The sequence below is a fragment of the Chaetura pelagica genome, unplaced genomic scaffold, assembly GCF_000747805.2.
Source record: "Chaetura pelagica isolate M959 unplaced genomic scaffold, ChaPel_1.0 scaffold13, whole genome shotgun sequence".
NCBI lineage: Eukaryota > Metazoa > Chordata > Aves > Apodiformes > Apodidae > Chaetura > Chaetura pelagica.
Window position 1 is genome coordinate 1,711,266 of NW_009954543.1, and position 15,862 is coordinate 1,727,127.

The 15,862-nt window shown below is 35.0% G+C and overlaps 1 protein-coding gene across 1 annotated transcript in view; it reads left to right on the forward strand.

The window, feature by feature from the left end:
• SRBD1 (S1 RNA binding domain 1) overlaps positions 1–15,299 on the forward strand; it is a 118,822-nt gene extending 103,523 nt beyond the window's left edge. Inside the window, exons 18-20 of the mRNA XM_010004937.1 lie at positions 1,059–1,211; positions 12,332–12,516; positions 15,007–15,299. Coding sequence (XP_010003239.1) covers positions 1,059–1,211; positions 12,332–12,516; positions 15,007–15,296 — 628 coding nt within the window. The 3' untranslated portion in view covers positions 15,297–15,299. The remainder of the gene's footprint in view (positions 1–1,058; positions 1,212–12,331; positions 12,517–15,006) is intronic.
• Positions 15,300–15,862: the final 563 nt, after the last annotated feature.

Consider the following 15,862-nt stretch of genomic DNA (forward strand, 5'->3'; position numbering starts at 1 on the left):
TCTACTGTGAAGTCCCACTACCAAATAGTGCAATCTGTCTATGGATCTCTCTGAGACATTGAATCACTTTCATTATCCAGCCAATTAAGAAAAAAAGTCCAATCCAAATGCTAACTGAAGTTAACTGACTAGAAGTCAATTATGTATTCACTAAGTTTTCAGGAAAGCTGTATTAACGTACTTTTGCAAAAATCGTTTATAAATTCTGAAATACTGGTAATTTTGACCTTAAACTTCTTTTCTGTTATAAGCAAATCTTGGTCTGAGTTCTTTTGATTTGAAATGTTTCATAATTTGATGTGTCCCATATTTGAGCAGAATTCTTCAGAAATGTAAGTACAGGAAGTCACTAAGTGTGGAGTCAGTAAGTTACAGAGTTCTGTTGTTTAAGCTTTCACATACTTTTCCTTGTTCTGTTTGCATGCTTGAGATGCAATTTGCTTACCTAAAGATAGGATGAATAGTAAAGTTTTTAATAAATGCAAAGTATTAACCATTTATGGTTAACTGACAAGAAATATTTAGAGTTACATTTATTATTTACAAGTAAGTTTGAAAGCATCCTCACAAGATCTTTATCAAGTAGATATATGCAATTGACCCCATTTTACAGACAAAATGCTATCTAGATTGCAAATGATACAATGGGTTGTATTGTGTTTTCTTTATAATTTTGTCATAATGAAGAAATGTCAATAAAGTGCAGAATCCCTTCCCAATGTTTGTTTCTATTTAAAAATAATTTAGGCATACATTGATACATTTAGGGGGTTTTTTTGTATATAATTCTATTGTTAAGATTCACCCACAATAACATTTTTGGGATTTTGTATATAATTCTATTGTTAAGATTTACCCACAATAACATTTTTGGGATTTTGTATATAATTCTATTGTTAAGATTCACCCACAATAACATTTTTGGGATTTTGTACTTTATTTTGATATATATTATTTTTTTCATGAATGAACATTATATAATTCTGATTTTCATATATGAGCACTGGGCTAGGGTCTTGTTCATTAAAAATGAAATGTTCATTTTTTATTTCTGACAGTAGTAAAAAAGCTCAACTTGGAAGTCATGCGCTTTTGACTAAAGCAGGTGCACAGGGTAAGAAGAAGTGCAAACCAACACCATATGCCTCACGACTGCCCAATCCTTTAGACCAAACTTGTATCCATCCAGAGTCTTACAACATTGCAATGAGGTAAGCAGCGGGAAAGCTTTTGAACCACTGATGCTGTTAATTTTTAAAATGAAACTACTGATTTTTCTGATAACAGCCTGCTAAGCCTTAAGAGGCAGGAATACTTACGTTATTTTGATGCTTTCTCCTCTTTCTTCAAGAAAAAGGTGTGCTTCAGAACATCTTTGCAAGTGAAGGGTTTCAGCTGGTGTGTTTTACCTCTTATGTGCATGCAAGCTTTTTGTTTTATTCTTTTCTGGTTTTGTTTCAATTTTGTGTTGCTTTTCAGTGAGGAAATCTGTGAATTTTCAAAACTTCGCCAGACTTTACTCCCATGACCCTGTCTTTTTCACATCATCACTTTGTCCCTCACTAAGGCCACTTTAGTCAATTTCCTTCTGTTTGCCAACTTCTTTTATGCTACACCACTTTTAGTTTGGACTTTAGGTTCACAGAGTATGGAGACAATTTATTCTAGAAAGGTCTAAAAACTTTCTTCTACCTTGCTCCATGTGTTATGTAAACATTACTAAATGGGGGGGCAGAACTAAAATAACTAAGAAGTAATTCCATTTGTTCTTAAAAATAATTAAGTGCCACACAAATTTTCAGTCAGTAGTAGTTTAGTACCTCGGCATCATTAAGAAGTACTTTTACATTGTTTCTTATGTTGAGCATGTGTGAAACAAACTTTCTACTTAGTGTCTTTTGACTACCAGAATTTTACTTGTGTGTTTGAGCGTGGACACAAGATACGAGCATGTGTTGTTTTTACGAGCCTTTGTAGTTAAATTCTGATATCATGAGATCTAATTAACCTGTATATATTAAGTTCCCTGATCCATGAACACCATGGTGGTGTTACTAAGTGACCTTTGGCTAAAAGAAGAAAATGGTTTTTGTGGAGGTCAGAAAACTGTAGGAGTCCATGTGTGCTTCTGGTTAGGGGATATTGCATCAGCTAATGGTAGTATAAGATGTGATCGTTTCTGTCATCACCCCTGCTTGAAATTAGACTCTGCTCATCCTCTTAAAAAAATGTTATCTCCTACCATAAACCAGCAATTATTTATTAAGTAATTAACAGTGAACAGGTTCTTGTCTTAAAATGTGCTGAAGCTAATTTCAGCAGTTGCTAGATGCTTTAGAATCCTTATCTCTGGTGAGACTATTACTCCTGGAGACCCAGTTGTACTTCCCATTTTATAAACAAAACCATATTTAAGCCTCAGAGAGAGATGCTGCATTTCTGAATGAATGAAGCTAGAGTTCCTGAGCTAAAAAAGTTTTACAAGATCTTGCATTTTTAGGACACCTTCCTTACAGTGTGTGCTCTGTTCTCTCTTGGGTGGAGATAATTCTATGTACAATATGATATGCATGGGTCACAGAATCCATGTGCTTTCCTTCGCTAGACACGCACTTTTGTTTCCATCCTCTCGTGCCACAGTTCATTGTTCTCTGTGCCTCATTCTACAGCCACCAGGCAATTGCCTGCTAGAGTCAATGTTCTTTTTTCAGGATTTGGTTAATAATCCATTTAGCTTTTCGGCCCTAGTACACTAATAAAATGGCCAATAGAAGTGTTCACAGTGTAGCCAGTTTCACTTGAAGGCTGATGTAGAAAGATGACTTCAGGGAACAGACAAGTGTAGCCAGTTAATGGCAGAATACTACAGGAACTTATCTGCATACAATTCCGTTACAAATGTTGATCAGAAAATAAAGAATTTTTACTTTAATTTCAGAGCAGCACAGATTACTTTTTTTGTCTGAAGTAGCGAGTAGGTTTTTTACTGTATAGGGCAGCTCAGATATTTACACAATGAGAACTCAGGAGACAATTGTAGTAGATAGCACAAATCACATAGTTGTGATTTGGAATTTGGCAGGCAACGCAGGATTAGCACTACTTAAATAAATAAAATTTTAATGGGCTCAATTTTTACATCTCAACCAAAAGATGGTAGTTTGAGTCACAGGCTTATGCATGATTTGGAAGGGAGGCTGCCACCTGTTGCACAGTCAACACTGCTTGGAAGGTGCCTTGGAGATTCTGAAAACGTGCCCAGGGTCAAACTCATTGGACTTGGAAAGCTGCAGAGCTGTTGCAGAAGTATGACGTGGCTACACACCAGTGCTACTTGTCATGTAATTTCTCTTTGGCTAATGCATTAAATGAAGTTTCTAGCTGTTCCATTGTCTGTTCTCTGTTTCTCACCAAACACTCTGCCTTCCTAGACTGAATTTTCAAATTAAGTATTTAGATCCAAGTGTCTGTTGTCAGTATTGTACCATTCAGATATTTTTTTAAATCCAAAATTATATTAGTTAATATAAAAAGAAATATAAAAACATAATAACCATATTTGCTAATGGAACACTGAAGCTAATAAGTGTAGCATCTGTCTGTGTAACTAACTGAATCAGACTGTTCAGCAGTATTTTTGTTTTTCTTCCAATCAAAAGATAGGTTCCTTGAAAGCTTGTTGAATAGGAAGGTGATAACTTCTACAGTATAGATTGTATTAACATACACTAGCTTGATATCACAAAATGGTGCAGAGAAGGGAGCATGTATCTCTGTTTTTTCATTGCAAGTAGCTATTTGAAGGAAAGAAAACACAGCTCTGCAGCAAACTTACAAAATTCTAGAAGTGAAGTATTAAAAATTAACACTCATGACATAAGGCCCTAATATAAACCAGACATCCATCTCTCAAGCAAGTAATGTTACAATTTAGCAATGATTATATATTTTACATTACTTTTTTAAAAAGCGTATGAGCTGTTAAACTTCTTGGAACCTATGGAAATGGCTTTCCAAACAAATTTGCTGCATTAATATGAATTTAAAAAAAAATAAAAATTCTACTATGAGACTGCATGGAGGATTCAGTCCAAAGCTTACTGGGGCTGTTGCCAAGTTTTGGTGATTTTGGTAGGCAATGGATGGGACTGGGATTGTAATTCCCTTTTGCTGAGCCTATGTTCATGAGAAAGACATGACTTGATCTTCAGGCTCTCAGAAGCTATGTTGTTGATTTGAACCATCTTGCTGAAATTAACCAACATGTTAGAGCTAATTTGATTTAAAACCTAATTGAAACTTTTTATAATTTAAATTAATGTGCATGAGAAAAACTGAGACTATTAGAGGTGGGTTAGAATCAGTATTTAATACATATATTTTTAAACAAAATGCATTATAAAGGAGTTCTGTTTCTTTGCTTCTTTCAAAGCATTTATTTTCCTGTACTTACATAGACTTTTGTCAGGGACCATGGCAAGCTCACACAGGTGGATCTGTGCTAATAAAAGGGAGAACTGCTGTCCTGAAGATGGGCAGATTTGATTCAAGGCATGAAAATGCACTATTACATACCTTTTACCACAGAAACTGAAATTAATGGAGTAGATGTAGCATAAATGAGTCATAAAGGCTTCCTCATGCAATGTGTACCACATCTTGCCATGAGAAAATCGTTTGTGAAAATTTTATTGGATTAAAAGTTTTCATGGGAAATTACATGTATTTTTAAACAAAACAAGCTGGTAAATCACCCACTGCTTCTATCCAAAATACCCAAAAGCTGCAGTCCACATTACAGATTTATGACATACAAAATTATCAGTTTTTAAAACAATGTTTTTGAGGGATAGAAGTTCACCAAAATTTAAAACCACTAATTTTCTTTTTCTGAACTATTTTGTAGCTTGAAAGAAAAATCCATTAAAAAGAAAAAAAAAGTTTAAAGAATTGCTCCCAAGTGGTGACTTTGGTTGCCAAGCTTTAGGCTGCAGCCAGTTTTTATGGCTGAATTAGAAACCCCTGAAAAACAGGGGGTTTATAATGGAAACACTGATGTAATTTTTACTGCAGTGGCACAAATGGTGCTGGTATGATTGATTTATGGCATTAAAACATCTTAACTTAAGATCTGTACAATTTCTGTAAAATTATTGGAAAACATCCTACTGGTGATTTAACACACTCTGCAGATGACCAAAACATTTTTGATCATGGTTTCCACATTGTCAAAGCTTGGCTTTGTCATGTGGAGTGACCAAGCTTACTAACATATCAAAATACTATGAATCAGGGTTTCCTAAAAGTTAAATAAAAGAACCAGCATTGTAGGCAGCCTATTTTACTGTAAAGCAGAGCTGTTTTTTAAGTTTCTGAGAAGTCTATATGTGAAAACCAGTTTATAATGGCAGAATTTTCAATATACAATTAATACAAAGTGTAGAGGATATCCAGTTTCTCGGTACATGTTGTAAAAGAACTGCTAGGAAAAACAAGGAAACATTTAGGAAGTCCCAAGAAGTTACAACCAGTTTATGCTTATAAACCAAAATGCTGGAAAGAAAATGCAATGTTTTTTCTTTGTTGTATCAGTCTGCTGGGTGCAGTTGGTTTTGTATGACTGAATCTTAACATTTACTGATTTTTATTTTAAACTCATAAAAATGCTTTTTGCTAAAGGTTGGCACTCAGAATGTGTATTTGCTGCTCACAAATTGCAGCATCTGGCAGACAGGTTGTATTTCAGTCTTAGAAATATTTTACCAATATTTAGAGAAGATCTGAAGTTGTGATTTAGCATAAGACAGATGGGGATCTTCCCTGAATAATTACTCAGGTTTAGGACCTTGCTGGGTAGAGGGTAGTACTGCTCACTGTGGATGGTCATGTCTAAGAGAAGTTTTTGACATTCTGAGCAGGGTGACTTGCAATGATTTATGTCTCAACCTTTTGCTATTTATTGATGTAATCCTTCTTGATATTGTCAGAAAGACTTCAAAATCTCTGAAGGATTCAAGAAAGCACTCATTCATGTGCCTATTCTTCAGCAAAGTAAACCATTTGTAGTTAAATGCTTTGCTGCAATGAGCATCAAGTTTATAACACTGTAGATGGAGTGATGACTTCTCAAATATTTCTAGTGTTTCTGCCACTCTTTTACTTGGGTGACATAGCAACTGATCAGTAGTATCTCAGTTGCTTTGCTGATAAGCTGCAACAAGTAGTTTGGCTTGCTAGCTTTGTAGGCAAGTACTGGCATTTAGGGAAATACAGAAGGAAAACTGCTGAATTGGAAGAGACCACAAAAGAAGGAGGTGTTCCTCTCTTACCCTTCATGCAACTTCTAACTTGTACTGTGATGGTATTTCCAGCTTGCTGCAGGGCTGCCATTCTTCTGTCCAGGTTCCCTCTTTGTGACTAAGCAACTGAGGCGATGCTTACGAGGAAAAGACATCAGGGAGGAGATAAATGACTTGGTATGGGGCTTGAACACTAAGCACAAATTGTTCTGTTCTCTTTAATAATGCAGTCCACATGTGAATATTTTACATCAGATAGGAGTTTTTACTGTGGTGCTGTTCCTTAAATCCATTACGAAGTCATCAGAAACATCTTCTGTCCACTTCAATAAGACTGTACTCGAGTATGCACACTTATGCATGTGTGTATTTAAACTATTTCATGTGCAAAAATAATACTTGTAGTGAAGTCATAATTTTCCTTTCAAAGAGCCCACAAAAAGTTTAACTCAGTAAATTAATTAATCTTTATTACTATTTCCAATAGGAAATGGCTAACCCTAATTAAGAGAAACACTTGCAGAATTAGGACCATTAAACCAAAATAAATAATAGTTCATGTTCAGAACTTCAGAAGGCCAGTTCATTTGCAGGTCTGACTGTTAAATTAGCTGGATTATTAGAGGATATATTTTTGAAAGTTAGCTTCTCAATAAATAGAAGAGCAGAAAAGTTTTTCAATGCTAGTTGCCATCTGATAAAGATATTTTAAAAGTTTTATGTGATGAAAAAAATAAACAGTTAAAAATTATTAGAAGAACTAGGAAATAACAGAGAATTATCCTCCAGTAACACTTAAATACTAAACTCATAAATCAAGTGGTATCTTTTTCATTTGGTGAAATGTTTGAAACTTAAATAACTTCCTACCGGTTGCATTAAAAAAAAAAAAATTAAGAAGAATGATCTCCTTTAATTGTTGTACCAATTCTTCATGGACAGCTGATCACATTTCACTCTTGCATCTTGAATTATGCTTCAGTTATGTGATATATCGGTGGTCATGAAAACAGCTAACAACAGCTAACAACAGCGTGCCTAACAGTAGGGTAGCAGTTTCACTCTTGCATCTTGAATTACGCTTCAGTTATGTGATATATCGATGGTCATGAAAAAATCTAACAACAGCGTGCCTAACAGTAGGGTAGCAACTCTGTCTGGATTTCTCTTCTCATTTAGAAACTCTGTTTCTTGGATGTACACGTTCAATATGCAAAAAACTATGAGTGCTTTCTAGTCTTCTGCATGCACTCTGATAATCTATAATATAATAATATACGCATTTGATGAAAAACATCTTGGTTAAATACTCCTATCTGGCTAAACTACATAAGTAGTGTTTTAAATATATTTGAGACTTTGAGTGATGTACAAATATTGTTTGATATATAACTTGCATCAGTAGCTTGAGGATCCGTATCAGTAGTGAGAACAAGTGATACAAGTCAACTTCTTTATTATTTGAATCATGCTTTTGCATTTCAAAACTTTACTAAGGCATAAATGTCTGCATAATTTGTTTGCTACTGTCACAAATGTACGTTTTACCTAACAAAGCACATGCTAATGCAAAGTTGTTTTGTTTTCAGAGTGATTATGCTGCATTACCATTAATTCATGTGTGCACTGTGACAAGATGTAATGGTGTATCATGTTCCTTTAATGTAATGAATCCAGTACTCCCAGCTCTTAAGTCGTGTTGCTGGAAATGATTACATAAAACAGAAATGACTGTGACTAAGACCCTTGCAAAGCTTTAGAACTCCTGCACATTATAAGAAGCTTTTTGGGGAGTTTAAAGTAACTTAACAGAAATTTACTGAAAGCTTCCTTTGGTGATGTTTTTACTATTTTTTGCATTCCACTGAAATTTGCATTATCTTTTAAGCATTGCAAGGGCTGTGCTATAATTTTGTGCAGATGTGTATGTTAAGTGAACATGATGTGCTTATTTGTTACATTTATGCTACTTTTCTTTCTTTATCTGGGTAAGATGGATGAAATTACGTATTAAATAAAAACATCAGTGATTTAGCCATGACCATTTTCTACAGGTCCTGTAAGACTGTGAAAATTGCTTTTAAAAGTAAGGTGGTTGCAGAAGCTTCAGAGTATCCTCTAAATCTCAAAACTAATTAAAATTTGAAATCTCTAAACCAGCTAAATTTCTCTCTGTTCTGAAAGACTCCTTGTGATTCTTGCAGTTTAATCTGAGTTGATGTGCCTCGAACATAAAATTTGCCATTCACTCAGACACTTACCATTTGAGGAAATAAAGATAGTATGTTTATAAGAATGACCTCACTTCAGAAGAAACATCTTGTATTCCCTATTTCCATTTCTGTTAACTTTTCTTTAAGTTTTCTCTTTCTAGTAGATAAACATAGCACTCAAGCTACTGCAACATGTTATTTAGTTCACATGTGCAGCCAGGAAAATACTTTAAGGCTTTCATTTTTGCACAGATCATTCTATGTTATGCAGCTGGACCTGTCATTTACAAATTGGGTAAGTGAGATGTTTCAAAGGTTGTAGTGAGAGAGTTTAACTTCACTAAGATCAAAATACATAAATTAAAGGAAAACTCTCTTTGCCCCCTGTAGTCTTAATACCAATTATATCTTTTTTTCTGATTTTTAAATAATGCTTGAAGGAAGTTGTTGGGTTGCTTTTTTAATAAGGAAACACTTAACTTTGTTCTTAGCAATGACATTTAAAAATAGAAGTGATCAATATAATGCACCACTGTTGAGTCAGAGAATTGTGCTTTATATTGATTTTTATTTGAAGTGCCCACAGGCTATGGTCATTTGACTGAAAGTGATACATTAGATAAATAACTAGATTTATCAATAATTTTTAAAACTACATCTTTAAACAATTAGAAATTGTTTTTATTTTGAAATATTTTTATGCATATGTTTTTACCCAAACCTAACCTAAAATGATTACTTTCAAAAATAGAAATACATTGCTTCTGTTAAAGATTTTCTTACATGTGTATGTTCCTGCTGGGCCTTGTTACAGTGTTGTGTTCTGCCTATAATACACCTCATAATTCTGAAACATTCTTAACCAAATGCCTGATTTTTAGAACATAAATAATTCTGCTGAGATTGGTGGGACTTCCCATGTAGTTAGACTTGAGCACGTATTTAAGCATCATCTTCAGGTGGAGCCAGATTTTTATTCTGAGCAGTAGCCAAGTTAATAGTTATTTAAATAACTGTAATTGATAACATAGGCCCCAAACTGCCACCCTTGTCTGGATGAGGAATCCTTTTTAATATCAGATACTTTCATAGGGATTTCCGGAGGGTGGGGGAGGCAGAGGAAGGAGGAGGGGGTGAGATAACATTCAGGAATAGTAATTGAATGCTCAGGCACCTGGGTTGTGTCCTGTTTTGAGCTGGGTTGTTGTTTTTTTTCAGCACCCTGCACGTATCACTGTGCCTTCTGGTTGCATTATCCACATGGTCAGAAGTTTTGTACATAGAGGGCTTTTTCTAATAGATTGGTGGCTGCTCCATGTGGTTGCACTTATTGGCAGTGAAACCCACCATGTTATCGATACACAAAGTGAAAGCGCTTCTGCGAAATCCTAACGGTGCAAAAGTGTTACTTGGGGGTACTCGAGCTGAATGTCCATTTGAAGTCAAAAAAAGCCAAGTATGTGAATGTCAGCAAACTTGTTTATAGGGGCGGGCAGTAAAGCACACATTATTTAGAAGGTTGAGTCATGAGGCTCGTTGGGTTTGTCAGGTTACATCTGGCACGTCAGTCAAAGCTGGGGCAGCTGCTGCCTGTCACTAGTGCTCTGGTGGAGCATTGTCCATCCATCAGTGTTAGCAGCCGGCAACCTCTAGGAGTTCTGTGAAGAGCACTTTGCCTGCACCTACACCCCTTTTCAGTATTATCATTGCAACCACTTTTAAAGCTTTTTTGAGACCAACAGAAAATGGTTTCATAGGTGGTCTGATATTTTTTTTTTATACGTAAGCTCTTACAAGACAAAATGTTTCAGTAGTAGTAGTGTTTTGTTGTTAGTATACAGAAAATAAAAATTTGTATTTAATATCAAAACAGATGCACATTTTTAAATAATATTTACTTTGTTTCCAGAACTCCTCAAACTACTTTGAAAAATGATGCTGTGAGTCAAAGTGTAGTCAATCAAAGCAAAATACAGGAAATCCAAAGAGCAGTATCATCCACTGAATCCTTATTCATTTTTTTTGCATACATTGTCACGTGAAAGATTTGCATGCATTATGAAAATGAATGTGAAAGTTTTATTTATCACTATTAAGTGCAAAGATATTTGTTTGAGCTAAAAAGATACTTAGTTCAACAGCAAGTTTTAACAGATGTCCTCCAATTGATGAAATTAGTGGATGTTTTGAAGTGAACATCTGCCCTGGTGCTCAAAGATAAATTTTGTGATTTACTGAAAGTCAGATATTGCTTTCATTAGGTTCCTTCAATTTGTATTTTCTCAAAAAAACCCATAATTTTGTGTTATAGTGCATGTAACTTCTTATTACTCACCACCTGGAATAATGTCAGTTGGGTTCCTCAGGTTAAAAATAATAAAACAGAAAAAAAAAAAAAAAGCCCTGAGCATCTCCTGCCAAAAGAAATACTGGCCTCAGGTTTTGATAGAAGCACAGCATGTATTTTTGAGCCTGGGAGGGAGTAGGGGGAGAAGAGGAGATAAGTACCAGGGGCTTTTGCTTTTTTATGGAGCTGGAATGTCTCCCACTGCTCTCAAGTGCAGGACGTGAACCTATAGGTCAGCACTTCTCTTGCGGCTTTTTGTTTACACCTGTTGTGAAGTAGGATAAAGACAGGAAGGAGGGATCTCTTTTAGGAATTTGGAAGGAACTTTTCTGGAAGACAGGGACCATAATTCTACCTGTCTGCTGTGGTGGAGAACACACACAAAAAAATGTGCCTCCCTCTAACAATTAGGGACACGATAAAGCCAGGGTAGAAGAGGCTTATTTGTGGTGAGATGGAGGACAGAGAACCGAAGGGTTTACTAAGAAAAGAACAAGTTGTTCTATTTAGTACAGTGTGGCTCAGCTGAGAGCTCCATCCTCATTTTCATTGATTTATATCAATTTACGACCTGGTTTGCACTTTTAAGTCCTTTTGTAAAATAAGGACACTTATTCAGTGGTAAACAAACATTGTCTAAGGCATCACTACTGCTACTGAGTAGCATCTGTATGTGAGTTTTTGTCATCTATTCTCTGCACTTTATGCCAGCATTGCTGAACTAAATACCTCAGTGAATGTAGTTTTATTTTTTTATTTTAAAAAAGAGATCACAGATCAAGACATATTTATTTGAAAGTATTTTTCAGCCTTTTTAGATGCCAGTCCAAATTTGTCTCAATCTTGCAAAGTGTATGTATGTCACAATAGGGAAGGATTTAAGGATGTTTGTTTTGTTTAACTACTTTGACTTGATTTCCTAGTTTCTGAAAAGATAATAGTTATCAATCATGAAGTTCATAAACAAGAAAAGTATTTTATGTAGTTTTAATTAAATTTGGTTAAAGACTCGTCATATTAATGTTTCAAATGTTCAATGTTGTTTTACTAAATTGCCATTCATTTTAATTGAAACGAGCATGACAAAAAAAAAATTATAGTATTATAGGACTCATTTCTAGGAAACTTTCATGGTAAAAGACATCTTTAAGTCATAATCAGATTTGGTTTTAGCATGAGATGAAATCATCAGTGTGAGAAGTTATTTACATTTTGAAATTTTGCTTTAGTTTTCTAATGTATTCCAGGTGATTCATGTATACAGATAGACTAAATTTTCTTTTGTCTCTGATCAGTTATCAGTTGAGAGAATATGCACTTGGAAAACTGTTCACTGTTAATTTTTTTTTTAATCAGAAGTTTTGTTCACACATCAGTGCAAAAGTAATTAAAACCTCTAAATATAGCTAAAGTTCAGTTCCTACTAAAGGATGTTAAAAATCTCTCTATATCTCGTTGTTTGAACTGCCCAGGTTTTTATCTTTAATTGGAGGAAATGTAAATGACATAGGAAAATCAGATATGCAGCAAAAAGTAAATGCAGTAATTCAAAAGGAAGGACTGGAGGGCACAGCCAAAATGCTAAATACAACGGTGCACACACTGCAGCTGATCATTGATGGTCTGACTCAGCCTGAAGGGTTTGACATCCGAACAGGTAAACATTTGTTTTGAAGGTTGTACTCACTTTGATTGTTCTACGTACCAGTTTTAAAACAGCATATTTGCTTCTTCTAAAGTCAGTAGGAGATTTTCATGGAACTCCATCTGTTTTCTCAGGCAAGATAAAGGCTGTATCATAGTCAGACATTTCTTTCCAGCTCAGCAGGTAAGGAGTGTGAATCCTGTCTTAAATCATGGCATTTTCAGTCATAGGAAGGGGAGTTTATGGCTGTTAACAAATGAAATAGTTTCAATATGTTGACTCTATACTGATTAAATCTGTATTTAATCCATGGAGGTGAATGCTGAGACCAAGCTGAAAGAGCAGTAATAAAGGTCTGTGGAGCAGTAATATAGTAGAGCGTAGTTCTGCACTTTTATTGTACTAGTTCACAGAGACAAGTGTAATTGAAGCATATGGCTCATGACCTACCTTGGTTAAAACTTTGTGATGGTGCTGAACAGTTTGACGTGGGGGGAAGAAAGATGAGGTAAGCAATGAAGTAAAACATCTGGAGATGCTGTTTACTGAAACTTAGATCTGGATTCTCTTACAACAAGAAGAGATAAAGGTAGGTAGCAAAGATGCAGGCTTGTAATAACAAATAGTAAGCAATAAACTTATGCTTAAAAAACCCAGACATTTATTTTTTCCTTCTTTTGGGGTTCACAAGTAGTTTCCTTGCAGATATTGTAAATATTTTCCACTAGAAAAATGTGTATTTTCTACATCTCAATTTGTTCTTATGGTCTCACATCTAAATTACAGTAGGAAGGACTTAACATATGCAGATATAAAACCAAAAGAGAATCTTCAGTGGAAGTACTCATATTCTGCTGGTCCAATACACTCAATATTACTGTAGGCAGCATAGTAGCCTTGTATAGCTGTAATTCATTGTCTTTGCAACCCTGCTTGCGTCTGTCAGTGTTGACATGTATCACATCCAACACACATGTATCACATCAGGCAGATTGAATGATTTGTACTCTACCCTGATTCAAAAAATACTCTTGTTTTAAGATTAGATTCCAGCAAGACTGTTGTTCCCAACAGTACAGATGCAATGTTAGGGAAATACAGACAAAGAGTAGCTTTCACAGATACCCTCTTACATTTAATTTAAATTCTTTGTCATTGATTTTTCCTGAATTATTTCAGTACAAATGAAAATAGGAAGAATCATTCTGGGAAAGAGGAAAAGTAGAATATTTTAATCATATTATTTTGAAAACCTTTTTTCTAGCCAAGGTCTTGCAAGGCATCTCTTGCAAGAAATTGTCTTTTTAACATTAAAGTTGAACAGTCAGTAAGGTAACTGATGAATCTGCAAGGATCAGGGGTAAGGGAAAACCAGGTTTGCAAGTATCTAAAAAGATTCCCATCTTTACTCTGAGTCATGTGTTTCGGTGCTTTTTTTCATGGAAGTGCCACCAGACAATATAGTGTTACAAAAGGATTAACCATTTTGGACCTGAGCAATTAGGTGCATTCCTTCAGTAGAAAATGTCATGTCATTCAAATCCTATTTCTGCATTTGCCAGCTTGTGTATTCAAGTGGGGTCTGATCCACAACCTGATGAAGTTACAGACTGATTGATTTTCAAGTGAATTTTAGCTATAAACTTGTTCAGGCTGTATTTTATTTCTTAAAGGCAACTATAGGAAAATGTTTGCAATCCTTATTTGGTGATACTCTCTGGAAAATCTCAATACTATTGTATTTTGGAAAAAAATAAAACAGCACTAGGTTGAAAGTGAAGTTGTTGACATGGACCAGCAGGGTTTTTCTGCAGGAGCAGAAAGTAATAAGCAAGTAACAAGAGAGTTTAAAAGATCTATCTGTGTGCTTAAATGCCAAATGTAACTTTTAATATATTGGGATACTACTTGCTTATAATCATACGTGTGTGATTATTAAGTTGTCAGTTCAAACGAGCAGTTGATTCTGTGATGTCATGGGAAACAGTTGACTGTGAAGTCAGGGTGCAAATGAACACCAAGCTGCAGAACAGTGCATTGTTGACTTTTCTCTTTAGTAAATGATGAGACTGAGTATTCACCTTGCTGTGTACAATTTGTATAGAAATAGAATTTTATGTGTAATTTGTGTAGCTTAAGTAAGTCTCACCTCAATTCTTTTCTCCCCAGCTCCATGAAACTTTAAAGAATCTTTCAGTCACTAGTTCTCATACTACACACTTCTGATCTCCTTGTGCAAGTTTCATGCCATGGAGTTCACTATTCCTATTGCTTTATTAATCATAGTCATTGAAAGTGATTCATACAATACAAGACATCAGTTATTTATCACAGATGAGTCTTTATTTTAAAAAAATGTAATGAAAGCAGTATTTGGGGCCTTAGAGCTACCGTGGGATGACTTCTTCATTAGAAACAATCAGCGGGAAACAACCCTTAGAAAATAATGCAAGCTTTTTTTCCAGTGTCTTTCTTATTTTTATTTCTTGTTTCTTATAACAGATTTTGATAAACCTGACTTCAAGAGAAGCATTGTTTGCTTTGAAGACTTAAGTGTTGGTGCTGTTCTGACTGGAAAAGTGGAAAATGCAACACCATTTGGAGTTTTTGTTGACGTTGGTGTGGGAAAAGCAGGTTTGATTCCAGTGCGAAATATAACAGAAGCAAAATTATCTAAATTGAAGAAGAGAAGAAGTCTAGGATTAGGTCCTGGAGAAAGAGTAGAAGTTAAGGTGCTTAATGTTGATATTCCTCGATTGAGGATAACATTGGATCTTATTCGTGTTTTATGAGAGATTTTTTTTTATGATTGAGCCTTCATTTCAAAGGTTAAGTAATGTCAGCAAGGTTCTGGAATTTCAGGCATTTAATGAGTGTGGAAAATGAACAACTTTTGAAACCTTCAGCCTTGCTTTTTCTTTTATTTTTTTTTTTTTAATGTAACAGTTTTTCCACATTTCTTGAATCCTTTCTCTTAACAATTGTTGGAACAGTTTATTGGATTACCTCCAAACAACCTTGTTATTTTGTCTGCAGAGCAAATGAAATTCCAGGGGACTGTCAGACAGATCTCTTATCTGTTCTGTCTGTGCAAGATTTGCTGTCTCAGTCTTTAGTTGGTACTGCAGAACCAATCATGTCTATGGCTCCCCTTCAAAAAACAGCTATTCAGTTTCCTGGTTTTCTGTTTTAGAGTCTGAGAGAAAGTAACTAGTTGTAGAAAAAAGTGATCTTAAGTTAGTCAGTGATTATATCGCTTCAAAAGTAGACTGTAAAAAGAGTGTCTGCTAATACTATTGATGGTTCAGAGATATTCAGCTTTAACTTATTTGAGAGACAGTATTAGGAGGTCTGTTTA